This window comes from Onychostoma macrolepis, chromosome 03 (assembly GCF_012432095.1).
Source record: "Onychostoma macrolepis isolate SWU-2019 chromosome 03, ASM1243209v1, whole genome shotgun sequence".
NCBI classification, from domain to species: domain Eukaryota; kingdom Metazoa; phylum Chordata; class Actinopteri; order Cypriniformes; family Cyprinidae; genus Onychostoma; species Onychostoma macrolepis.
In genome coordinates, this window is record NC_081157.1 from 42,866,923 (window position 1) to 42,894,237 (window position 27,315).

General features: G+C 36.7%; 1 protein-coding gene across 8 annotated transcripts in view; it reads left to right on the forward strand.

Annotated features, from left to right (window-relative positions):
- hdac5 (histone deacetylase 5) overlaps nt 1–27,315 on the forward strand; it is an 82,090-nt gene that overhangs the window by 36,040 nt on the left and 18,735 nt on the right. For 3 of the 8 annotated variants that reach the window (XM_058768898.1, XM_058768902.1, XM_058768895.1), the window contains 10 exons: nt 12,150–12,433; nt 12,510–12,654; nt 14,792–14,897; nt 15,144–15,268; nt 17,580–17,711; nt 18,891–19,003; nt 21,115–21,234; nt 21,980–22,220; nt 23,825–24,030; nt 24,110–24,394. In XM_058768898.1, the coding sequence (XP_058624881.1) occupies nt 12,150–12,433; nt 12,510–12,654; nt 14,792–14,897; nt 15,144–15,268; nt 17,580–17,711; nt 18,891–19,003; nt 21,115–21,234; nt 21,980–22,220; nt 23,825–24,030; nt 24,110–24,394 (1,757 nt within the window). Of the gene's footprint in view, nt 1–3,216; nt 3,296–12,149; nt 12,434–12,509; nt 12,655–14,791; nt 14,898–15,143; nt 15,269–17,579; nt 17,712–18,890; nt 19,004–21,114; nt 21,235–21,979; nt 22,221–23,824; nt 24,031–24,109; nt 24,395–27,315 lie in introns of those variants that run through there. The other 5 variants (XM_058768900.1, XM_058768903.1, XM_058768897.1 and 2 more) reach the window with 4 other exon arrangements.

Sequence of the window (27,315 nt, forward strand, 5' to 3'; positions counted from 1 at the left end):
TAGATTTGCTGAAGATTACATTTAACAATGTTATTAAAATAACAGTCTTTTTAAATACTTTTATGAATTCATAATATTGGGTGAGCTTTAGATAGCAAAGGTAATTTAAATGTAAAAATGCATGCATATTTACATTTTCAATATTGACTGATCTATAGCCAGCATAGGATTTTTAATTGTGCATGCTCATTTCATTTCAATTAGTTTTAACTTAGTTCACATAGTTTAACTATGCAAAATTTAATTTATTAAACCTTTGCATTTAAAACAATTGATTTTATTCATGTTTTTGTTTGTTTGTTTGTTTATTTGTTTTTATTTATTTATGTATTGTATTTTATCTTTTAAAGACATTAATACCTTTATTTAGCATGGATGCATTAAAATGATCAAAAGTGACGGTAAATACATTTTATTAAAAACATTTCTATTTCAAATGAATGCTGTTCATCAAAGAATCCTGAAATAAATAAATATATATATATATATATATATATATATATATATATATATATATATATATATATATATATATATATATATATATATATATATATATATATATATATATTAGTGCTGGGCAACAATTAATCGCGATTAATCGCATCCAAAATAAAAGTTTTTGTTTATATAGTATATCTGTGTGTACTGTGTATATTTATTATGTGTATATAAAGACATACAGTATATATTTTGAAAAGATTTACATGTATTTACATGTATATGTTTATTAATATAATTTATATGATATATAAATATATTTAATATATAAACATAACACATTTTTCTTAAATATATACATACATGGGTGTGTATTCATACATAATAAATACACACAATACACACACACATATTATGTACACAAAAACTTTTATTTTGGATGCGATTAATCGCGATTAATCGTTGCCCAGCACTAATATATATATATATATATATATATATATATATATACGTATATATTATATCTTGCATTTATCTCAGTTATAACCTTTTAAGCACCTTTGTTTTTAATAGTGTATCCTGAATATCTGCTTGTGAAGCTAAAATGCTTGCTTATGTAAATTGACTGATATCATTTTTTTTTTTCTTTAATTACCAGTTACTCATTGGGATCTATCTATCAGCCATAGCAGCCTTAACTAGTCTACTAGTAAAACTAGTCAGCATGCAAGTATTAATAAAAATTGAGTCTAGTGATTAGTGCATGTGCTCGAATTGGCGTCATACCCCAATACCACTAGCCCCTCTTTTCCCATCATTTCTTGTCGTCTCTCAACTGTCCTGTAAATAATTAAAAGGCCAACAATAAAAATAAAAAGCTCTGTTCTTTTTGCTACAATCGAGAATAGCACCATTCAGCATGCGTGACGTGAACGAATCGACATGCATTAGCCGATAAACACTGTTGACTTCCAGCAGTGTCATTATCCACTTTAATTGACGTCATCGTGCGCATGTCTTATAGATCAAGAGTTGTTATGAACGAACATCATGCGGTGCACAAGCCCTCTCTTTCCCTTTTTTACAGCTGTCTTTTTTTTTTTTGGGCTTCCACCAAAGAACTGCTGGTTTCTTGTTTTCCCAGAGCGAGGGGATCTACCCCTCATTTAGGCCTGCCAAGGCATCGGAGGTTCCTGGGGCCCATAAATCACACTGGCTATTTGTAACTCTCCCTTACCAGCTTGAAACCCCAAGTTTAAGCTGCCAAGAAGCTCTTCCAAAGGATGTAAATATCACCCAGCTTTCCTTCACCTCTTTTTTTTTTTTTTTCCACCTCCCCATGCACAGTTTTGGTGGCAGTGTCGCCAAACCATTGGCTGGATCTGACCGACTCCATTAGATTCTCTCTCTCTCTCTCTGCGAGTTCCCTCGCGCTCGTTCATCTATGTGCCGTTAACAAGGAGAGGATGCAGAACCGATTTGACAGGGCAGCCTACCGCACGTCGCTATGTGCTATTTCTGGAAAGCAATATTCATGCTTTTCTCTCTCTCTCTCTGCCTTTCCATCTCTCCCGCTCGTTTCTCTGAAGCGTAGCTGGTGTACCGTTGCTAAAGAAAATAACCATGACGTAAGCCAGGCTCTCTGCAAAATAGACTTTAAAACAGGGGGATGGTAGAAAGCGCCTGTAGAGCTCAAATAATAAATGGTTCCTCCAGGGAGGCTGCGGATGCAGGAGCCCGTTTCAGTCAAAAAAGCTGTAAAATCAATACCAAACCACAAACTATTTATAAAAATGAAGCACATTTAAGGGAAAAGCAATCAGTCCTGTCGGTTCGGAAAACGTTACCCTCGCACTAAAGTCTTAATTGATTGATTGCAACTTTTTCTTACAGCGATTATTTGCTCATTGCCATGTGGTTTCCACTGACAGCTTTTATTTGAAGGCAAACCACCATGGACTCCTAATACATTTAGCTTTTTTTCCATTCTGTCCTGAAGATTGTTGGTTTATAGTACAAATTTATCTTGCTCTTGCCGCGGGTCTGTGTATGTATGTGTGTGTGTGTGTGTGTGTGTGTGTGTAAGGTCTCTGTGATAATATATCACAGGTCTGCACCTTCTCAGCCTCTAGTTTGTTTCTGTGCTGGGGAAACATGTCCCATGATTCACTGCTGTGTCCCAAAGCTTACCAACAGAGACTCTTCTGCAGAACAGAGGGAAGTGCAGGCACATTTATTAATGACTGTCCTTGAGGTCCTTCCTCAGTGTCCTCACTTTGTCTTCTTTCTCTGTCTCACACACACATATATGTATACAAAACAAATTTGTAATGTTACAAAAAATGCCTAATTTGAAAAAATGCTTCATCAAATAATCCTGATTTATTTTGTGATTAATCAACACGTCATGTAATTAATTAGATTACAAATTTTAATCAACCAACATATATATTGATATATGCTATCAATCGATTAAAAAAAAAAAAAAAAAAAAAATCCTGAAATTAATCGCACCTAACATTAAAGTTTTTAAATGTACTTCATATTGTAATAATTTCATACTCAATCTTCAAATTAATGTAGAAACATTTTAAAGTATGTTTTTTAAAACCGTTATACTGTAAAAATTAATCGCCTGCATTAACACACTAATTTTGACAGCATTAATACACACACACACACACACACACACACACTTGGAGCATCCCTACTCTTTTTATTTTTCTGTACATCTATTCCTCTTTGTCATTGTCTCTCTTTGTGTCTGCACAACAGGGCTTTGGACTTACTGCTAAAATAAAGCTCCCCTGGCTGGAATGAAAGCAGGAAATGGTGTCAGCAAATTGTGTCAGCTGTAAGTTTCTCTTTCAACTGAGCTCTGAAAACAAAAGGACAGCCGTTCGGGGGAGAGGAGAGCGTTAGGTTGTTGCTGCCATGAGGGACGACGTCCCTGAGGATATAGCGGTTAGATGTCAACTTAAACACTGTTTTTCTCTGGAAAGTTATCCTTAAAAATGTTTCATTGTTTCAACTTCATTGTCAGAATATTATCCAGTTTAAATCACAGCACATCGGTTAACATCTATGGACTGTCCTTGCTTACAATCCCTGCATGGGTGGAGCTATTATTACATTATTGACATGCTATCGGCATGCTTTTCATGAGAGTCTCCAGGTCAAAGGCCGTCTTTGTAAAGAAACTGCACACCGCATTCATCACCGGCGTCTATAGCAAGATGGGAAAGAGCGAGCAGTGTGCCAGAGAGAGATGCACAGAGAGCCGCCTGGAAATGTAGCGTCCTAAAATAGATTCGCGCACTTTTAAAAGCGCAGCGTGCCCCCCATCCCCCACCTCCCCCCCCTCCACTCCCCCCAGAGCATTATTAATCCAGGGCTATTTATAACTGCGCTTTTCGCAGGCAGACTGTGTTCTGTCGCTGCTTGTGTTTAATCTCTTCTGGGAGTGAAGGGGAGGACGGGGGCCGGGGAGGATGAGGAGGAGGCGAAGGTGTAGAGGAAAGTGAGGAAGACAGGGGGAAGGAGTTTGAAGCCAGGAAAGACCCCCTGCTACGGTGGAAATGGGGCAGCTATTTCAATACATAGCTTGAAAAAGACAAGGGAAAAGGCAGTGTGATGATTTCTTTGGATTTCTTTGTTTTGACCAAAATGTTAAAGAGAATTCCTTAGTGTGATAAACAACTTCCCATAAGCTGACTATTGCATGTTTGGGTCTCTCCAGATGCTTGTCTGCTGTGATTGTGGAAGTAGGTGTAGGAAAGTGTTTAGAGGAAATGGGCATCTTGAACCTCGGAATGAGAATGGACAGATTTGACAGACAGCTTTTGTCTGAAAATTTTTTTATATAGCAAGCTGTATAGAAGAACTACAATGATCGTAACAAAGCACAGATCCTCCATCACATGAAAAATACCCAACAGCTCAACTCAATATCAATTATTATTATTTGTATTATTTATTTTTATTTATAATAATAATAATAACATTTATTTATTTGTTTGTTTGTTTGTTTGTTTGTTTGTTTGTATCTGGAAATGGGCCAGGGTCATTCCAGCTAAATAAATAAATAAATAGATCAGATATATAAATAATAATAATAATAATAGTAATTGTTGTTGTTGTTGTTAAATAAATTATTATTATCATTTTTATTATTTATTATTAGAGGTTTTACTTCATTTACTATGAAATCAGCAATTGGTCATGGTAGAAATGGCGTTGATAATGGGGTATAAAATAACTAAAAATGTATTTTTTTTATTTTAAAAAATGGCAAAAACAATAGATAATTGCCTCATTTCGGAGGCTGCGTCCTCCAGAGGCCGCATTTGTCGGGCACATACGTCATCGAGATGGCCTCATTTAAGAAGAGTAACCATAATAAAATTGACTGTTATTCCTCATGAGTTGTAAAATACTGTAAATTCTCTCTTAAAAATCTAATGTTTTTTTTGTTTTGTTTTTATGAGACTGTGTCGATGGAGTATGAGGCTGACAAATGCGGCCTCCAAAATGAGACGCAGCAAAAATGTCAGATGATGAATCTGAAGATGCTAGTACATTTGCTTTAATTTTGTTGCACAGCACCGGCCACTTCCATTGTAGTCAGATTCATTGATTATAACCGGAAACTATTTACTTTTGACACATTACGTATATTCACTGTCAATCTAGACAGGGTGTTGCGATTCCAAACCGTACCGTGTGCTCTAGTCTTACTGTCAAATTCAAACACGACTGAGCTGGGAATTGTGATTAACAACTGCCCAACTGCTAATAAACACACTTCAGCTAACTGCTGCATAAGCAGATCAAGTGTAGATAAACACACACATATACAGTACACACACACTGGCACCTTGCTCCTAATGCCAGTGACATGGAGTGAGAGGAAGCTATTTCTAGTCCTTCCAGCAGGCGATTAGCGTAATCCAGGGAGTACGATATAATCTGATGAAAGGTATATCTGGCTACTCAAGCATTCTCTGGCCCTCTTCCAGACACTCCATTGATTAGTCCTGCTTGGCTTTTTATCCAAATAACATCAGCCAGTTTTACTCCGTCTGTCGTCTCTCATTCCTGTCCTCTTCTCTCTCGCTCACCCAGCCTCACCCATAGCTTATGCAACACCTTCTTTTATTTTTAATGAGGAGGTACCTCTCTCTCTCTCTCTCTCTCTCACTCTTCTATTTTCATCCTGTCAGGTTACAATGCTCTTACCTCGTTTTTAATACATGGTAAGTGCCACTGCAGAAATGGTTTTTGCTTTTTTATGCCTTTCCCTTGGGACACGATCACCATTGTGCTCATTTATGCATCACCTGGAAGAAAAAAACAAAAACAAAAAAACAGAGAAACTGTAATACAACATGGAAAGATGTTTATATGTATGTGTGCACAAATCATTTTAAAAATGTTGTCTCACAAGCTCTTTATTTATTGGGTATTTTAATTGTGCATGCTCATTTTACATTTAGATTACCTTATCTGTCATCTAACACTCGAATGTAATCTCAAAAGCATTAATAATTTAATTAAAATGAAATATTTAGCAACTCTAAAGAATGAATATTAGTTTTTCATACTGCGCATTATTATATTGTGATGCATAAATTTAATTTATTTAGACAAAATAGTATAGAATTTTAATATCAGTCATTTAAATGTTTAATTCTCGGCTTATTGGTGTTATCCAGAATTTTAATATCATGCATCCCTAGTATGTTATTTTACATTTAACGTACCTAAACATCCTTATAAAAGTGATTTGCAATGTTTAAAATTTAAAAAAAAAAAATTTCTCATTTAACTTTTTTTTTTTTTTTTTTTACAACTTTTGCGTCTCAAGTAACTTTATCTTATTTTAAGGATGTTTACCTATATTGACCAGAAAACAAGACAAACACTGATTATATGATCTTTTACAGTGCACACCATGAAAGCTTGCTTCTGTTTATATCGGTCTGCAAGTTTGTGTATGTGCACTACGTGTGGGCGCTACAGTAATCAGTCGAGTCTCCACTTTGGTAAGAGCTCTCCGAGGGAAATTGCCTGGAAACCCCCTCAGTCTGCCCAACCTCCACACTGAGGACTTCCTCGAAGACTCCAGTCCCAGAGTACCTCCCCTTTTTCTTTTTTTGTCCTTCGTGCGTTTTTCATCTCCTCCTTTCAACTTAAAAACAGGTCCTTGATGAGTAACTACCAATTTGGAGGCGGGTGATATTTAAAATGGACGAGAAGTTTGAAAAAGGATAGACATTAGCTGTGACGGAATTGCCGTTTTCTTTTGTTGGACAGGAAGGTTGTCTTTAATAGTCCCTATGCTTGCTAATTATCACCTCAAAGGAGTTTTCCGTAGGGATGTGGGAGTCTGTCACATAGATGTTGTGTTTGGACTGATTACTGATCTGTGGTGCTGCTGCTGCGTACATGCTAGACTGTGAACAGACATGTTAACAAAACATTTAATGGCTGTAACCAAGTTTCTGTATTAATAGAGGTAAGGAGTTAGAGTCTAAGGAATGTTTCACAGTTGTAGGTACAGTCATATGTTCATTCACCGGAATTGTTTGTTTGTTTGTTTATTTATTTACTTGGTGTTTTAAAACCATCAATTGCTTCCACGCACTCTGAAACTATTCCATTCTCTCTATATTCATGAAATATTTATTTCATATTCTTTTTTTGTTGTTTTTACCAAATAGCGTATGGACAGGCGTAAAATACATTTAAATTTTGCAACAAGGAGACCATGAAATTTGTTAGACTGATTCAGATTGCTAACTCGTGAGTCTTTTTGAATGATTTTTTTTTTTAAAGAACTGGCTCATAAAGAGGGATGTGCTCCATAAATAATTGTATTATTGCAAAGTGGATCCCATTACAAAAAACAAAAATCCACATCCAGGCACTCACATAGTAAGCAAAGTAAAAAGCCATTATTCTAAAACAGGGCTTCATATCAAAAAGAAGCCATTCATTTAATAATTAATAATTTTATTAATGTTCAAATGGAAATTTTGTAACACTTGTAAATTAAATAATTGTATATATGCTGATTTATTCATTAATGTGTATGATGATATATTTTTTAAACAAATTATGAGCTCTAAAAAAGTTTTCAGAATTTTTACTCTTTTGCTTTAGACCATCTACAAATGTTAAATCTTAAAATAAAATGTTAAGGTTACTACTGCATATTTCTGGAGAAAAACAAAATGCAGCAATTTCAAAGCTTCAGTGTATTCTCATTATAAAATAACTTCATTATTGTTTATTTAATTCTAACAAATAAGTTCTTGTTAAAAACTAACCAAAATTAAAATAATTAGCTTATAATTTCCACACAGGAGAGACTTGGTGTTGTTTCCAAACAAAAGTAAATATATCGGTATCAGCATCGGCTATCGGCCAAAAAGTTGCAAAATATCGGCATATCGGCAAAAATCCAATATCGTGCATCCCTAATTTTAGGGTTTTCATTAAGATGTTGATGCAACATCTGTTGAGTATGTTGTTGAGTATTATTATAACAAGCCTATAAACAAGCTTAATTGTTATGTTAGTTTGATGTCAGCTAGCAGTAACGGTATCGTTTAGTCGTCTAGACTTGCATTGTGAATCAGACTACAGACTACGCAGCTTGTTTGTTTTTGCATGCAGCCCCTGAAGCCCATATTGTCTTAGTTTTATTTCACAATACCCATCTTTAAAATCATCTTTATATCTTGTATATTCTGTTTTGTTTTTCTGTTTTTTACATGGAATTCACCCATAATCTCACTATTTTAGCACTTGTGCTTCATTAGCTAATGTTTTGAGTAATTTGTTGCAGACACTGTTGAACTTATATGGGAAGCACCCTCTTCTTCACCTGGAAGACTACAAGGTGTCTAGGGAAATCTATGCTAAGCTCATCTGGTCAGTAACAGGATCGGTAACCCTGGCGACCTCGGCTGGCCAAGCTCTGACGTCAAAGGCTTGACACAGTCAGTCGGCCCGAGGGTGTAAGGAAGGCTATATTTAGCCCCGACTGATAAAGGGGGGAGTAATCTGATTTTCATGTAAGCCGAACGCTTCCGCCAGGCATCCAGCGAAGAAACCGGATCATTAGCATGTTGGTAAACTTTAGCCGATGCTGGGAGGGCGAGCCGGGCGACGGTAGAGGCTGAGTGACATGTGGGTTAATGTGTTCTCAGCAGTGAGGGGCCCCCGCATAGTGCTATCCTACCTCACACTTGAGGTCCCTGCAGACTCAAGGACACACTGATGACTCTTGGCGTTTGAAGAGACAAAGTATAGCTTTGTACTCTATCTTAAGTAAAGTGCCAATATTTAGCATTAAAGTAAAAATTACATTAGTGTACACCAATTCAAGAATTTAAAGTACTTCACTGACACTGAAGATTTAATTGTTTGGCTGCCGAATTCACAGAGTACCTTGTCCTAAATAGTATGCAAGATTTAAATTAGCCCATCTCAAATCATTTGTGATGAAAAAAAAAAATTATGCCAGTAATGGCCATGTAATGTTGTTTTTATAGTGTGAAAAGGGCATGCTTTTTGCACAAGTATTGCCCCAAATTGGTTATTTTTTCTTCTATTTACATATATGGTGATAAATTTGTTGATGGTGATGAAGGTAATGAATCATGCTAGATACTAACTAGGGCTGTCACAATGAATTTATGAATTTGGCAGGCACTTTTATCCAAAACGACTTTGTGTTGCATTGAAGGTATACATTTTTCAAGCCATGCATTGTTCTTCAGATTGAGCTACAGGAATGCAATACTAAAATTTCAGTATATGCACCAAATATTTGTATTTATTTATTTAATTTTAGTATTGATATGGTACTAATTGGTACTTTTGACATGTATTGTTGTATGGATTTGAGATTATTTGTTTTTTGAATTGGATTTTATTTTTTATTATAATAATAATTATTATTATTGTTGTTGTTATTATTAAAAGTTTTATTCAGCAAGGGTGCATTAATGAAGGAAAAGCGACAGTGACGATAAAAGTGACAATAAAGATTTCTGTTTTAAATAAGTGCTGTTTAACTTTCCAGGGAAAAACAAATGTACTACTCAATATTTGAAACAAGGATCTGCAAACAAAAATATAGGCAAAAGCTCATGTCATGCTTCACGTAGGCCACAGAACAGTGCAATGAAAGTGCAAAATGTTTTGGATTCAACTCTTCATCTGTGCTTTTATTTAAAGGCTAGGTATACTAGGACATTCCAGTAACCTTACTAGTGTAATGATAAAAATATTCAGCAATATTATATTAATGCAAAGGCATAGTATATGTTTATGTGTATAGGTTAAGTTATATGTTCAAGTACATTATTTACAATATGGTACCTTGCATATTTATCATAAAACCATCCTGTATAATATTTTAAAATAACTGACAAAAATCAGTTTGTGATTAGTATAGGTCTAAAACATATGATGCAAGTTGATCCAAAAATTATCGCAAAAATACATAATTTCTAGTCTAACACAGAGTTAGTTTATCGGACCAAAGAAATATTTTTCAGAAAGCAATTCATAGATAATTCCTCAATATTTTTGATGTATATAACTTTAATGTGTTTGTGAATTGAGATGCAGCCCCTCAGCATTCTATACACATAATGCAAACCCATAAATTGCCAAGCAAATCTTCAAAACTGGTCTTGAAGTAAGAGGCAAACCCTTTTTGTTCCCCAGCACCTTTGAGATGCACTACTTTGATTCCCACAAAGGTTCGGAAACTGTTATGACCTGGTCGTCTTTAATGGGAGCGCTCTGTTTCCCTGACTGAATACCTTTGGAGAGAGCTTAAACTAACTTGTGCAAGAGGCAGAAAACACATCGCTATCCCCATGACAACCTATTAATGCCACCTTAAATGCAGTGAAACTAAAAAGACCATTTGAGGAGGAAAAAACAAGTTACACCAACAAAAGCAGAAATGATGGGTTTGTAGGGCCTTTTTTAGTACATCACTTGTGCCAAAAACATTTGCTGAGAAGCTTTGGGAAGCTCAGGTTTTTGGGTAGTGGTGCTATTGGAAATATCAGCGATGGAGAAAAAGCGATTGGTTGGACTGCTTTTTGGAACAAGCCTCAGGACATCACCTTGGTTTCCCGACTAGGTTATATAACTGCATGCCCTCTTCACCAGTACAGTGCCCTACCATAAGGCTGTTACTTTTTCCTCATGACCTATAATGAAACTGTTGCCCTTTTACACTGATTTTACACCAACTTTGGTATTTTTCTGTGATGTGCTTGGATGAAGCTGGCTTGGCTTAGTTGGATGAATTCCCAACTGGCTTGTGATACAAAAGATGGTAGCGTCCACTAGTCGACATTTGAGCCCACACATTTGGTTACGGTAACATGGGCAGACACAGACAAATGTCAGCCCAACATTTACAGATGCATCGTACATGAACTATATAGTACCGTCTCGATTGCAAATGCACCCATGGCCTTTCCTTATGTAACTGTGTGCTCTAAACTGATTGTAAGTTTGTGTCAACATGCTATTTTAAGTAGTACTAGCAGAGAGGTTGAGGAAACATGTTTGAACCCATGCAGAGGTGACCCCTTACAAAATAAAAATGCAACAAGTCTGTGTATGTATATATACACACAGATTAGCAAATGTTTGGGGTTTGCTCCGGTCTTCAGTGTCACATGATCCTTCAGAAAACATTATAATGCTGGTTTGCTACTCAAGAAACATTTCTCAGTATTATCAATGTTAAAAAAAAAGATATGCTGCTTAATATTTTTGCAGAAGCTGTGATACATTAGGTTATTTTAGGATCCTTTGATGACTAGAGTTTAAAAGAACAGCATTTATTTGAAAGAGTTAAGGCATTTACAATGTTACAAAAGATTTCTGTCACTTTTAATTAATAAAAAGTATTCATAAAGTAATATTAAAAGTCTTAATTTCTTTCAAAAATACTTCTGACCCGAAAGTATTTAATGTTGAATTTTAAAGATTTTACTAATCCTGTCCTGAAGCAGTCCAGTTTGTCCTTCAAAATCTCTATGATATAATTGTCACATACATTATATATGTATATAGAGAGAAGATATTCATTGTTGCATTAAATAAAAATGTATTGTTTTTTTTCCGTCCTTTTTTTCACTTGCAAGGTAACGGTTTAGCCTTATAGCTTGTACACTGCACATAGATTAGCCTGTTAGCTTAGCATCTTAGTAACCAATAGCCTTTGATTTGGCCTTCTGCAAAAAAAAACATGCATGCATATATTTAAAAGAAAATTTTATGTTCATATATATATATATATATATATATATATATATATATATATATATATATATATATATATACATGTAAATACATGGACATATTTTCAAAATATATACTGTGTGTGTGTTTATGTATGTATAATAAATAAACAGTTCACACAGACATTATGTAAACAATTCTTGTTTTGGATGCGATTAATCGTTTGACAGCACTGCTATAAAGGCGTTATTCTTTTCTACTGTTTGTTTGTTACTTGTAGTTAAAACTACTACAAAAAAAATAAAAGTTTTAAATATGTAGAAGAACATGTTGTGGTGCATGAATTACATGCATCATCTTTAAGGTTTAATGGGTTATCGTAATTCTAATGACTCACTGATTGACTGTCTCTGTCTCTCCAGCAGTGGATGTGAAGACCTTGCTCCCCTCTGGGATGCAGAGTCCGGTGGGAGGTGGAGGAGATCAGGGCGGTGGCAGCGGAGGGCCGGTGGACCTGCGTACGGACCCACGTCTGAGCGCGCTAAGCACAGTGGACCCGGCGTTGAGGGAAAAGCAGCTACAGCACGAGCTGCTCTTGCTCAAACAACAACAAGAGCTGCAGAAACAGCTGCTGTTCGCCGAGTTCCAGAAGCAGCACGAGGTTTTGACGCGCCAACATGAAGTGCAGCTACAGGAACATCTGAAGGTATGACCCTTTCTGTCCTCTGTACACATCATCTCCTTGAACTTTGGGTCTTGACCTCTGAACTCTTCCTAAACAGCAACAGCAGGAGATCCTTGCTGCAAAGCGTCAGCAGGAGCTGGAGCAGAAGAGGAAGTTGGAACAGCAGCGTCACGAAGAGATGGAGAAGCAGAGACTGGAGCAACAGCTCATCATGCTGCGGAACAAAGAGAAGGGCAAAGAGAGTACGTATCTCTCCATTAATCCATCAATTATATGCACTACAGTAGATCTACAGTGAACTCGTTTCACGGCACGGTCGCCACTCATCATTTCCTGTTGCTTATTCTGATGCTGATTTCCAAAATGCGAATAGTTTAAATGCACTGTTCACCTTTTGGTTCAATGAATAAACACCTTGCTGAGCAGTACATAGCTGATGTTTATTGTTGTTTGCTGCTATAATTACACACTGTCATGGATATCCCTTGAAGTACTTTAGGCACAGTAGGCACAATTTATTTCTCATCTTTGGTTGTTTTCACTTAAAAACGGCACAGTGCAGTACTAGGCATTATTGCACCACAAAATTAACATATTGGATCATTTCCAAAACCTAGTAAGCTGCCTACATAGTGTCCTATAGTAACCTCATAAGTGCACACATAGGCAGCTATTTTGTGCTGCACTCACATGACTCTTATTAGTACCAGTAGAGTTTTATGTTAGCATGTTACTAAGCTAACAATCTGGAAGACAAATTATGGTAATTTCACTATAAGAAAAAAATGTATATAAAATATTTTATATAAAAAATAGCCTATATATTTTTTATATATATTTAATAATTAAAATAACTATTTTTTACTATTTGTTTTTGGTATTGGATCAGTTATGCAGTACAGTTCAAATGTTTGGGATTGGTAATTTTATTTATTTATTTATTTGTTGAAAGTAGGGGTGTGCGATATGATGATTTTTGATCGTGGACGATAAAAATCTCTCCACGATCTGCTTTTGAAGAAATATCGTAGAACGTAGAACGTGGGTAACCAAACAGTTGCTGGTCCACATTGAATTTGATAGTAGGAAAAAATCATATGGAAGTTACTGTGGACCAGCAGCTGTTTGGTTTTCCACGTTCTTCAAAATAGCATTTATGTTCAGCAGTTCAGAAAGTCACTCAAGTTTAAAACAACTGTAAATGATGGTATAAAAATAAAACACTATGACAGAATTTTTAATTTTGGGTGAACTATTCCTTTAAAGGGATAGTTCACCCAAAAATGAAAATTCTGTCATCATTTACTCATCCTCAAGTAGTTCCAAACCTGTATGAATTTCTTTGTTCTGCTGAACACAAAGGAAGATATTTTGAAGAAAGTTTGTAACCAGGCTGTTTTGGGGCACCATTGACTTCCATAGTAGGAAAAAAATACTATGGAAGTCAATGGTGCCCCAGAACCGCTCTGTTTCCCACATTCTTCAGAATATCTTCCTTTGTGTTCAGCAGAACAAAGACATTCGTACAGGACCGAATTTTCATTTTTGGGTGAACTATCCCTTTAACGTTAATAAAACAACAAAGCACTGTTTGTTTTATTTATATATTACGTGTATTTGTAATGTGTATCTTTGTTCTTATTTTTTAATTAGGAAGATAAAATAATGACAAAGATTTTTATCTTCGCACACTTTGGCCTAAATATCTGCCATTCTTTTTGTTTTTTGTTACCTTGAAAGGCTTTGTCTTTATAATAGGGAAATTAGTTTTTAGTTAGTAACTTGCAAAATAGTAAAACCAACATGTCAAAGAATCGCGATAAAATCGTGAATCGTGATATGATATTTTTTCCATATCACCCACCCCTAGTTGAAAGTACTTTGTACTTTTATTTAGCACGGACACAATGAATTGAAGATGTTTATAATGTTGCAAAATATTTCTTCTGTAAATAAATGGTGTTCCTTTTGAACTTTTTTAATCATGTCATATTTATTCATATCACAATTTATACAAAAATATTAAGCAGCACAGAAAACCGTCTTCAACATTGATAATGAAGTCATGTAATGGCTGCAGAAAATTTAGCCTTGATATCAAAGGAATAAAATGCATTTTAAAATTTAATTTCAAATAGAAAACTTGTTTTAAATTGTAATACTATTTCACAATATTACTGTTTTACTTTTTTTTTTTTTTTTTTTATTATTATTTATTTATTTATTTATTTATTTTATTTTATTATTTTTATATCACAATTTAGCTTTGATATCAAAGGCATAAATAAAATTGTAAAATCTTAATTGTAATAAATATACATACAGATAAAGACACAGATACAGATATGTGTTTATGATGCCCTTTGACTCTGTTCTCAGGTGCTATCGCTAGTACTGAGGTCAAACTCAAGCTGCAGGAGTTCCTGTTGAGCAAAAAGGAACCCGGCCCCGGTGGACTCAACCATTCCTTCTCCCAGAAGTGCTGGTGAGAGAAAGTCCATATCGCTCAGCCTTATTCTGAGCTGGTAAACCCAAGTCAAAGTGCACCTTTTCACCTATTTTTAAATTTAGTTAATATATCAAAGACAGGTGCACTATTTCCCTGCAGTATGATGTAAAATGAATTCGTCCACATACTGATATTACATCATGCCACATTGTGCTGGAAGTTTATGGGTCTCATTTGAATTGTGATGGATGAGTCTTTGTAATGGACTGTGGTTGTTTTTAGGGGGGCTCACCACGCGTCCCTGGAGCAGAGCTCCCCTCCACAGAGCAACACACCGCCCTCCTACAAACTCCCCCCACTGTTAGGGTCCTACGAGGGCAAGGATGACTTCCCTCTCCGTAAGACCGGTGAGTAGGCTTCTTGTTTATATAAAATAACCTGTTGCTTTACTATGTAAATGTTACACTACAATTCTGTATGATTTTTTTGTAATTAAATTAATACTTTTACTTAGCATGGATGCATTATATTTATCAAAAGTGGCATTAAAGACCATTATAATGTTACACAAAGTTTTTATTTCAAACATATGCTGTTCTTTTGAACTTTCTATTCATCAAACAATCCTGAAAAAAATGCATCACAGTATCCACAAAAATAAAAGTGAAAATAAGAAATGTTTTGAAATTAGCATATTTCAATTATTTCTGAAGGATCATGTGACATTTTAAGACTTGAGTAATGATGCTGAAAATTCAGCTCTGCATCACAGGAATAAACAACAGTTTTCTACTTTAATATATTTTACATTGTAATTTTAAATTGTAAATTCTAGTGATCACTTCAGCTGTTGAGGTCAGCTGGGTGGCCTTTTCTTCCAGTCCTCTGGCTGTCTTCTCTTTTTCTGGATCAGTTTACCAGTAAACACTATCATTTTACTGTTTTGCAAGCCCTTGTATTTCCTCTGGGAAAATGCAAATGTGGTTATTTTTGTTATCTTAATGAATTGTTTTAATGAGTAATAGCTAAGTGACATTGACGCTGCATTATAAAACATCACTGGATTGAATAAGCCAATGCATGAGTGGTTGCATGTAAATGGCGATTATTTTCTTTCTGTACATGAATGACGCTGTTCTGGAGTTACCAGCGGTTTTGTGTGGAGAAGTTTGAGCTGTTTAACAGTGCAGAGGTGTCACAGAAGATGCAAGGCGGTGTGTGTGTGTGTAGGGATGAAGTGAGGAGTCTGCAGGTGTGAGTCATTATGAGTCATCAGAACAGCGGACCTACACACAAACACACACCTTAGAGCACTGTTACTTTAATACTGTTGAGATACTATTATAGTTTTTATTAATAATCGTTCAGTGCTTTGTTTTCCTTTGAATTTTTGTCATATATATATATATATATATATATATATATATATATATATATATATATATATATATATATATATATATATATATATATATATATATATATATATATATATATATATATATATATATATACAAATTTAATGATATTTATTATTGCCTACCTCGCAATTTAACCCTCACACAACCTGCTGCCATTCTTAGATTTGAAGCGAAACACAGTTTAGCCTGTTTATGAGAGATTCGAATACCGATAGCCACCTCAAACGTCGTCTCAAATCATTTCTGACATGTTTTCGACTATATTTGTGAGGGTTTTTTCAAAGTACTGCTGGTCATCTGCTGTTCACTCTCATAGCCGCCAGCCATACTCCAAAACTCCCACACAGATTCAGTGAGTTTGTTCCCGCAAGCACACACACACACACACACACACACACACACACACACACACACATCTGCTATCTGCTTTTTACACACTGCTATCTTTTAAACTGTCACACCCACGCTGTTTTATAAAGCTTTTTATAATAGAACTGACACACATATACCATCCGGAGGATAGGAGGACTCACACACACGTGCCCTCTAGCTTGGACTTCAGCACACTGATAAAGTAATCGCAGACGGGTCTGTTACCGTGGGCGAAGCGCTTACTCTATATTACCACTGTTATGGCAACACCACAGCAATCTCCTTGCATAACATGCCCTCAGTTCGTGTGTGTCTTTCCATCCTGTCCCCTCCCCCTTGTCTCACACTTTTATTTTAAATCTAATTAAATCCATACTAAAGTCACTGATAGCATTAGATGCTAAAGACCTTTCTGCTCTATATGCCCTGTGTGGCTGTGACGCACAAACAGGCCCCGAAAAACACAAAGGGCTTGGTCAAGCCGCTTTACACACAGCGTGTTTGGATAATTGCCCCAATTTCTTTCTTTTTTTTCTCTTTCAAATCCCTTTTTACTTCAATTAGTTTAATTTGGCCCGGCGTCTCCGGAATCAACAAGAGATCAAATCGGCACGCTGTAAATATAACTTTTATCTGTAGCTCAGTTTGTATGTGTGAGTGTATGAGAGAAAGAGAAATGGGAAGGGACGGGCGGTTGCTGTCCATGGTCCTGATGCACAAGAGCGACAGATGCAAACCTTCATTAGTGGTGCTTATTAAGTGAAACATCACTATTGTAATTGCTTATACTTAGGGTGGAGAGTTTCGAACAAGCCCTTGAGCATATATAGTGAAGTTTGCTTTGCAACTTGATATCTCAAATCATGCTGGGTTTGCTTTTACTTTTCTAAGTGATTGAATCTTTTTCTTTCTCTCCTCTGTTCAGCCTCTGAGCCCAATCTGAAGGTACGTTCACGGTTAAAACAGAAGGTGGCTGAGAGAAGGAGCAGCCCACTTCTTAGACGGAAAGATGGTACTGTGATCAGCACCTTTAAGAAAAGGGCGATTGAGATCTCAGGTAAACCATATGTGCAAATGCAGAACTGTTTGCATAACCTCATGAGTATTAAAACAGGTATTTAAACAGGTTTAAACCAAGAACTACTCTTTCTGGCTTAAACTTTTTTTATGCTAAGGACTTTCCAAATATGATGATCTTTCTTTGACAGATCCCCTATCTTAAAGTATAAAGGCATCAAAATATATTTTAATAAAAAAAGATATTTGGAAAAAGTATTTACATTTATATTTATAAAAAGTGTGCATTGGATACAAGTTGGCATTTCTAACATATTTCCATTGGTAAAGACCAATTTATTTATATATAATTATTAGTAGATGCACTATACTTTTATTATTGCTTTTTACTTTTATTAGAAAGAGACCAATAATTTGTGAGTAATATTTTATATGTAGATTGATTTCTCATCTCTAAACTGTTTCTCAAGCACATTCTCTCATCACCGCTATGGCTATGCATCGAGATGCGTATCGCATTGGCCATAGTTATAGAGATGCTAATGCATATATGTGTGTGTGTATATATATATATATATATATATATGTATATATGTATATATGTATATGTGTGTGTGTGTTCATATTTTGTGATGGGGCCCATAAATATCTTTAAAATGTAATATGGAAAATACTTGCTTTCTACTACAACACTATAATAATGCACATTTATAATAATGCACGTATTTCTTCACAATTCTGTAAATTTGGCATTATTGTGTAAATTTTAACTTCTTTACCTTTGTTTCGTTATTTTTATTAATGTATTTTTTGCACTATTTAGTTAGACTCAAAGAAAACTTTATTATTAAAGTAATAATATAAATATTCTATAAATAAAATAAACATTAGTTTTGGCATAGTTGTGCATTAAGCTTCACAAAACATAGAGTTTATATGGAAGATGTGATCTTTTATATGTCAGCACCTGAGTTGTGTTCAAATAAGCCTGTATAAAAAAAACTGCTGTCAGATGTGTGAAGATTTGCAAACAGAAGTAATGAACACGTAGGTATTGTGTGATTCCTGTGCTGTTAATATAAGAGGAAGGGAACAGTTTAACATCCTGCTGATACATTAAAAATGGTTTAATCAATCACAAAATATTGTGAAATCGTCAGCTATATTTTCTAACGATGCAGCTAAAATGTGATTGTTGAAATCCGTATGTGTGTTTCAGTGTCCTCTATGTGCAGCAGTGCTCCTGGCTCGGGTCCCAGTTCTCCGAACAGCTCTAACTGTGCCATTGCTGAGAATGGCTCCAGCGGATCCGTCCCAAACATCCACGCTGAGGTGAGAGACTTACCCCCTACACGTTTGCCTCTCTTCTGCTCTCGCACTCCCCTCGCTTCTCAATAGGTTAGGGATGAAAAAAAGACACAATAAATTGGCTTCACCTAGATAATGACACTGTTTCTATGGAAACAATCTATCGTACGGAGCCTTATGATGGCCTGGGATAACACTGGTATGCTAATCCCCAAAAAAAACACACATGTTCTGAGAGTCAATCTTGCAGTGAGTAGTATCTGCAGGGTCAAGAATGGCCACAGCTGCTCTGGATGGACAGCAGGAAGCTGCCTAGGGTCAACTCTGCATGCTAAGCAGCTAGCCTTGAGGATCACCTTAACCTTGAGAGCCAGAGAGAATGAAATTGTATGTGCTCATGCCACAAAGGGATGAAGCTGTAAGAACGCTGAATTTGAATGAACCAGTTTGTGTTTAATTTTGAATGACCAGCATATTAAATGCAAAACAAAACACGGCAGCACTTCAGTTTAGGGACAAAGTCTTACTGTTAACTAGTTGTAACTTGCTTATTAGCATGCCTTTTATTAACACATTGGCTGTTTATTAGTACTTATAAAGCACATATTCTGCATGACCATATTCTACATCCCTAATCCTATCCAATACCTACTTAACAACTACCTTACTAACTATTAATAAGAAGCAAATTAGCAGTTTATTGAGGCAAAAGTCATAGTTACTGGTTTGTTAATAAAGAGAATTGGAACTCAAAATAGAACATAAACGAACAAATAATGCTATTTACAGTATTTACATGTAGTTTATGACTTTGTAAATAACTACTTTTATTGTAATAACTAAAAAAAAAAAAAAATATATATATATATATATATATATATATATATATATATATATATATATATTATATTAAAAATAATAATAATCTGTATGTATGTTTTTAATTTTTGTCAATGAATGTTGTGATATGTATTTTTACCATTTATACAATTACTCATAGTGTGATGTACGCTTTTGGTCATGCCATCCTCATCGCAGTCCATGTTTAAATTTTGGGGAATTTTGCATGAAGAAGTTTGATGACATTCACTTTTTTTCTTAAACAGTTCTGCTAGTGGTACATAATGTGTTCCGTCTTGACTATGTGCTCTGTTTTAAGGGTAGAAAACATTTGATTTTAGCATCCCTTTGCATAGCATCTTTTAACATGTTACATTATTGCCAGTGGATGTGATAGAGGATAAAGTGTGCTGGAGTTTGTCGAAGAGAAAGGAAATAGAGTTCGTCAGTCTCATCAACCAGAGAAAAAGAATCCCTTCAAATAGGCTCCAATGGAGATGACTTAATAGCTCTGTCTGGCATGCAAAGGCTGCGTACCACTCCCCAAAAATAGTCTTAGATCGCTAATCCAGAGCCTCTGTAGCCTAGCAGTACAACCTCGAGAGAAGTGATGGATAAATGTGAAGGAGAATAGAGTGCTGACATCATTTCTGCTGCAGGTAGGGCGCTCTGCATGTGAATATCTGCTTTGTCTTTTTCTTCCTCGTCTTTTCTTAGTGTAACCTTTGAGTCAGAGTGAGAATGACGTACATTGTACGAACAACTTATAATGAAAGGCTTAAATTGGGTCTTCGGGGATGAATAAACATTGCCTTGTAAAGCAGATCCATTAGTTTTTGTTCTTTGGCTTTGAAAATGGCTGCGCTCCAAGTACAGGGTCAGATGATGGGATTACCAGTACTCACAAACACCTCCGTATTTCTCACATGGCTTTCTTTTGGGACATTTTTTCAGTCTTTAGAAATTAGAAAAAGCAAACATTTTAATTATCCTTATGACTGCTTTGCTCATTTCTTTAGCGTGGCAACTGAAACTGTTGTCTTCTTCAAGTGGCGCTCATCCAGTCTCAAATACAGACAGTCCATTCCCACATGCTGCTTTGCTCGTCACAACTTAGTAAGGATTTCCAAAGAAGAATGCTTTCAAGTGATCAAGTCAAGCCGAAACTCCTTGTCTGGGATGCCTTCCCGAGATAAAACGGATTATTTGTGCTGTTTGAAGTGTACATCCTGAAATATAGGTCTGCTGTTTGTCTTGTGGGACTCACGTCTATCTCTCCTTTTCTGTTTCGGCAGCAGTTGCGTTCTCTGCATCAGTCTTTGACTGGAGATGGGACACCGAGTCCCCTTAGCCTCTACACCTCTCCATCTCTTCCCAACATCTCTCTTGGACTGCCTGCCAACGCGCACATCACGGTGAGTGTCCTCAGCTAAAGCCTGGTGGCTTCGTGATGGTGATTCAGAGTTAGCAAGTGGTGTAGGCTGAACCCTGGTGGGCTTGCTAGATCATTAGGAAGCTTTTACACTAGAGCTTTTGGTCTGGACTCAAGAGTTTGATTGATGTGAAAGTGTTTTTCAGAAGATGCACACCATTGATCCAAACCCTAGTCCATTCTCGGGTACGGTTCATGTGAACTACACTACAGTTGGTTTGAATGCTATTTGTCCTAAATTGCAGAAGTGAACCACTTTTGATGATGCCTAATTTGCATCTTTGCACACTTCTAGTCACAATTATAGTATAAAGCATGGGAGTACAGTCCTTCTCGGGAAAGTCCACTGTCCTGCAGAGTTACCTTCAATCCTAATTAATCACACCTGAACCAGCTAATCAAGGTCTTCGGGGTTACTTGAAATTTCCAGGCAGGTGTGTTAGGGCAAGTTATAACTACACTCTGCAGGACATTGGCCCTCCAGGAGCAGGATTGGACACCTCTGGTATAAAACAAGCTCTCACAGTGGTGACCCAAAAGTACAATGTGAAAGCAGAGCAGCGGGGCATTAGAAGGGGATGGAATCAAACTGGTTTTGGTTTGGACCAAGCAATCGAACCCAGTGTGAAAACAGCCTTGTAGGTTTTGGTACTTTGGTTGCAGCTTTAAGCAGCTCAGTGTTCCCAAGTCTGCAGAATAAATTCTCATTCTCTTCTCCTCTACTCTAGGCTCCTCAGAAACTCAGTGCCCAGCAGGAGGCAGAGCGGCAGACAATCCAGAGTTTGCGTCAAGGTGGGGCACTGACAGGGAAGTTCATCAGCACATCATCCCTGCCGACAGGCCTTCCCGCCGGGGCACCCCATGACCCCGAACCCCCTTCTGCCTCTAATAGCCACAGTAGCCATTCCTCGCTGCTCCAGCATGTCCTACTGCTGGAGCAGGCTCGTCAACAGAGCGCACTTCTCGCAGGTACACATAAATTCATAGTATACAGTCATGCTACCCTGAATGCACTGCAAAAAGCTAATGTCCATGTGACATGCCTCGGTTTCATTCCGCTTTTGGCACATAAACATTATTTATCGAACTGTTCATATCATTTTATTGAGGAAAATGTATCGATTTATCGCCCAGCCCTAGTTGTATGAAAATGTAAATTTACATGCATCAGTGCCCTAAGGCAAGAAACATACTTTACACAAGTATGCGGATTAGGGGTGGGCGATATACTGGTAGACATGATTAACCGATAGAAATATGTCAACCGGCCGAGATTTTCAACTATCGTCTATGTCGCAGTTACACATTCATGTGACATTGCTGTGCTACGTGGTCACAAAAACGTATCGTTTACATGCGCTTTTAAGCATTGCTGTTTAAAGACAAGTGACTTTAAGCCGCAATCAGCAGCGAAAGAGAAGTCATTTTGCTATGCGTACCCTGTCTGAGAGACTGTTTCTGAGTACTTTCAGAGAGGCGCACACGTGAAGACTGTGCTCATAGAGCGCCGAAGTATTAAATGGAGTTATTTTTGGCTCTTTATAGGCCTTAAATACACTTTTATGTGTTAAAATGCCCATGTATCCATGCAAACACAGTAATTTAGTTTTTAAGTGAAAGCAAACAGCTGAGAAAGAAAACACATGTAACAACATATTCTATCCAGGCAGCTCTTAAAGTGACAGCAGTCTAATAATGCGTCATTCATGTTAAATTAAACAACAAAAGAGAGAAAATCTCTCGCTGATCTTGACTAAATCACTTTTGTAACTTTAATAAAAAGAAATATAGATTTAATTTACACAGTGAGGAATATACAGTGTTTTTATACATTTGATTACTTTATACAATGTATGTAGCATGTCTTATTTGTTTTACTGTATTTTTTTTTTTTTTTTCCCCTATAGTTTCTTATTCTTATTTAATTGCTGGCTGTTTACTTGTGTTCAGTGAGCTTGAGTTTTGTTTTTTGTTTGTTTGTTTTATTTAGGCTGGTATCAGGTTTTTTGTGATATTGACACTGGTGACAAGAATTATGAAATTTCTGTGGTATCAAAAATTTTGATATCATAAAGACCTGATTTAAAGCAATTATCACTGTATTGAATATATATCATTATCGTGAAATAAAAGATATATAAGATTTTGATCATATCACCCACCCCTAATGCAGGTACAAATGCACTGTGTTGCCCTGACCGTAACATTTCTTAGTACTCATTAGCTAGTTAGCTATACATATTTTGACAGTTTAACTGATTTTTAATGTGGTCTGCAAGATTCTCTTCAAACTGTTGCTCCACCATGAGTTGAAAACTGAGACAATTTATGCTAGTGTCCACCGTGGGAAAAAACAACGTGCAAAATTAAACTTGCATCGCTAGAGCAGTCTACATTCAAGTAATTGCACTGAGTACATTTCAGGTCTTGCAGCTCAGGTCTGCAGTGTGCAAACAAGGAATGTCAAAAGTCACTGTACTACGATATCAAGTTGACGAGAAAATTAATGTTAAAAACAGTTTGATGTGTAGGTGTAACAGCTTACACTTTTCATCTTGATCTTTATCCCACAGTTCCCATGTACGGGCAATCTCCGCTGGTAACGGGTGAGCGGGTGTCCAACAGCATGCGTACAGTGAATAAGTTGCCTAGGCACCGGCCGCTGAGCCGTACCCAATCAGCACCCCTGCCACAAACACCACAGGCCCTGCAGCACCTCGTAATGCAACAGCAGCACCAGCACTTCCTCGAGAAACAGAAACACTACCAGCTAAATAAGGTATATGGATCAGATATTTTATGCTGTTTGAGCTATTTAGCAACAAAAAAAAATGCTAACAAGCTCCACCTCCGTTCAGATCCTCTCCAAAGGGGCGGAGCTTCCAAGGCAGCCTCCCACGCACCCCGAGGAGACGGAGGAGGAGCTTACAGAAACCGCAGAGATGCAGGACGAGCGAGGGGAGGGGCTTGATCATGTGAGGGAGGGGCTACAGAAAGAGAGCTCCGGTGAGACCACACCCCCTTCGGAACGTCTGGTTCCGTTGAAGGGAGAAAGCACAGAAAGTGACTTGGAGGAAGATGATGATGAAGATGAAGCCATTGAACTGAGGGAATGTGATGAAGAGGGCGCCCCCTATGGCCAGGTGAGAAATTATAGCTTTTTTATACTGAAAGTTTTGGTTGTTTCTGTTCTGTTAGTGTCACCAAACGGAATTGACCCTTTGCAAAAACCTGTTCTCCTTAGTTACTGTTGCTATGCCTGACAAGCCATGCCGCACACAGCCTCACACTACACATCATGTTCTCACGCAGTAAAAAATACATTGCGGAGCACAGAGGTAACTGACAACATGCCGACAGACAAGACAGAGCAGGCTATTTCTAATATGAAACAAGGTCTCGTCTTTAAAATTTTGTAATTTTATTTAAGAAATTCAAACAATAAATACCGTTTTGTGGCTCTTTAATGTGTCGTGACAGATTGCTGTATTGCCTCAGTTCAAGTGCCACGTGAACCAATCGTCTTTTCATATTTACTTAAAACACGAAATAAACATGAATGAACATCAGAACGTGTTTTATTACAACCGTGGATAGACATCAATGCACAACATTTTTCAAGTTTAAGTCCACCAAAGTTAATCTACTCTCTTGACTGATTTGTTTGTTGGGCAAGATGGCGGATTCTCCGTTATGATTGGTCAGATCGCCTGTCAGTCAAACTCTTTGCGAACGGTCAATTGTAACAAATAATAATGACTATTTTTAACAAAGTTTCCTGAACTTGCCTCCGCCTGCCATTTGTCTAACAAACTGCTAGTCCCACGCCAAGGTTGCGGCATTGCTATTTTAAATAGACAAAATTACACACTTCACCTCAAAAGTAATTTACAGAGCTGCCAACATGTATTTTGCATAGTTTGTGTAGTTTCTTGAAATTCTAAGGATCACTGACCTTCTAAAATTTCAGTTACCTTTGTTTACCATTTGTTTAACATGTTAAGACAGCTTTCTATATTTACCCCTTCCACCTTTATAGTCTTTTCCCATCCCCGTTCTATTTTGCATAACATGCAAAGCTATCAACACATTCAGAAACATTCTTCGGCTTTAGTGTTGAGCGAAATTCAGTTATGAAAAAGAAGCGTAGTGACTGCATGAGTCACCGTGCAAAACCTATGCACGTAACACAGCTTAACGTCATTTGTTATGAAACGAGATGGATTTGTTTTTATCTTAAATTTATTATTTTATATTTATTGAACTAGAAAGCAGCTGTGTGGATTTTGTGTTGTCGTTAGACTTTTAAGATGCATCTAATGTCTTTCCGATGACTCTGTCCCTGCACTTTTCGAGAGCTTAAGTGCGTAGGCAAGTTCCTGATGAGTGTTGGGACGCACATGCGGGGGCTTGGTGACTGGAGATCGAGGGTATCCCTCTCAACCAGAGCGTTTGCAGCTTTTTCGCCCCCTGAAAAGGAGGGATTAAAGAGGAAGATTGCTCTCTTCTCTTCCTCCCACCAGTGACTCACTACTGGAGGCAGGAGGGGAGCGGGCGAGAAGAGGGGAAGAGAGACACATAAATAATTGCTAGATAGGAAGACGCAATGAAATTGACTTGGGAACGATGGTGGGGGTTTGTCTAGTTAGTGTTGCTCGCTCAGGCGTTTAGCCTTGAGGTATTACTATTGCTCATACATAGTTGGGGATTTTAACAAACTCTTATCCCAAATTATTAAACTTTAATGTGAATATTTAGCATATAGGAACGAGAGGTAAGCTTTTGACTTGAGCCAGTAAGCAACCACATAGCAAAGCTCTAAAAACACTTCTTAGCTTCGTGGTGCCAATAGTGGCAAGCGCCACTCACATTTTGTTCAGGAAGTGTAAAATCAGTATTTGTCAAAGAGCTCATTTTCAAAGTGCTGCACTTAAGCTGATTTATTCTTATCTTGCAAAAAGTACCATGGTTCTACCATCCGATACAAGCACTGTACTATAGTTCTTTTTAAAATGTTACCGAGTAGGTTTATTCTTATCTTGTAAAAAAGTTCCATTGTATTACCATGGATTTTGGATTTGGCACAATGGTTATACCATGGTATTCTGCGAAGTACTATTTAAATACCATAGTATCAGTTTAATATGTTAATGTTATATTTTTAATATTATTTATATTTGTAACCATGATGCTGTTATGGTTTTTATTAATATTTTGAATTTATTTATATATTACATTTATATTTTCAGTATTCATTTTACGTTTTGTTAAATTTTTTAGTAATGTTGTTATTAGGGGTGCACCGATCCAATATTTAGTATCCGTATCGGCTCCGATACGGTCATTTTCTGCCGGATTGGGGTATCGGTCAGATGAGACGGATCCAAATCCGATATTGTGCGTATACTATTGTGTTATTGTTAAGCCCCACAAAAGCCACAAACACATTATAAAGCACCATAAAGTTTTCGTGCACTATACTTTAAGTGTTCTGAAGCCGTTACATAGTTTAATGTGAGGTACAGATGAATATTTAAGTCGAGTTCACGTAAACTCTTCTCTCCGCTGCGGCTGTGTGTCATCCTCCATTCAGCGTTCAAACTGCGTGTCGCGTTCATTTACGAGTCAAGGCGATGAAACTCTCTGCAAGATGATTAAATGTTCCTAATATTATACTTGATCTGTAAATAAAGATAAAAGTTTTGCATAAAATGACTTTATCTTTGTGCTGTTTTCAAAATCGTGTTGTTGTCTGTTAGATCACAACACTGGACTGGAGAGCTCTATGTTCTTAACGAGCACAGTAACTGAAATTTAAAACTGTTAAAAGAAAAGGCTCTATAAACTATCGCACAGATTTAATACACTACGCATTAATATCTCTTAACTTTGTGCTTTGAACCTTTCTATGCGGACTTGCGGAGCGCTGTGACTCCGTGTTGCTTCAAGCACATTATTCTGCGCACAGAATTCGCATAAGCACTTTGTGCCGCTCTGTATTTGAAGCCTTTCGTATCATAATACTTTTGCACAATGAAAGATTATTAATAGCCTTTCTTGTTCA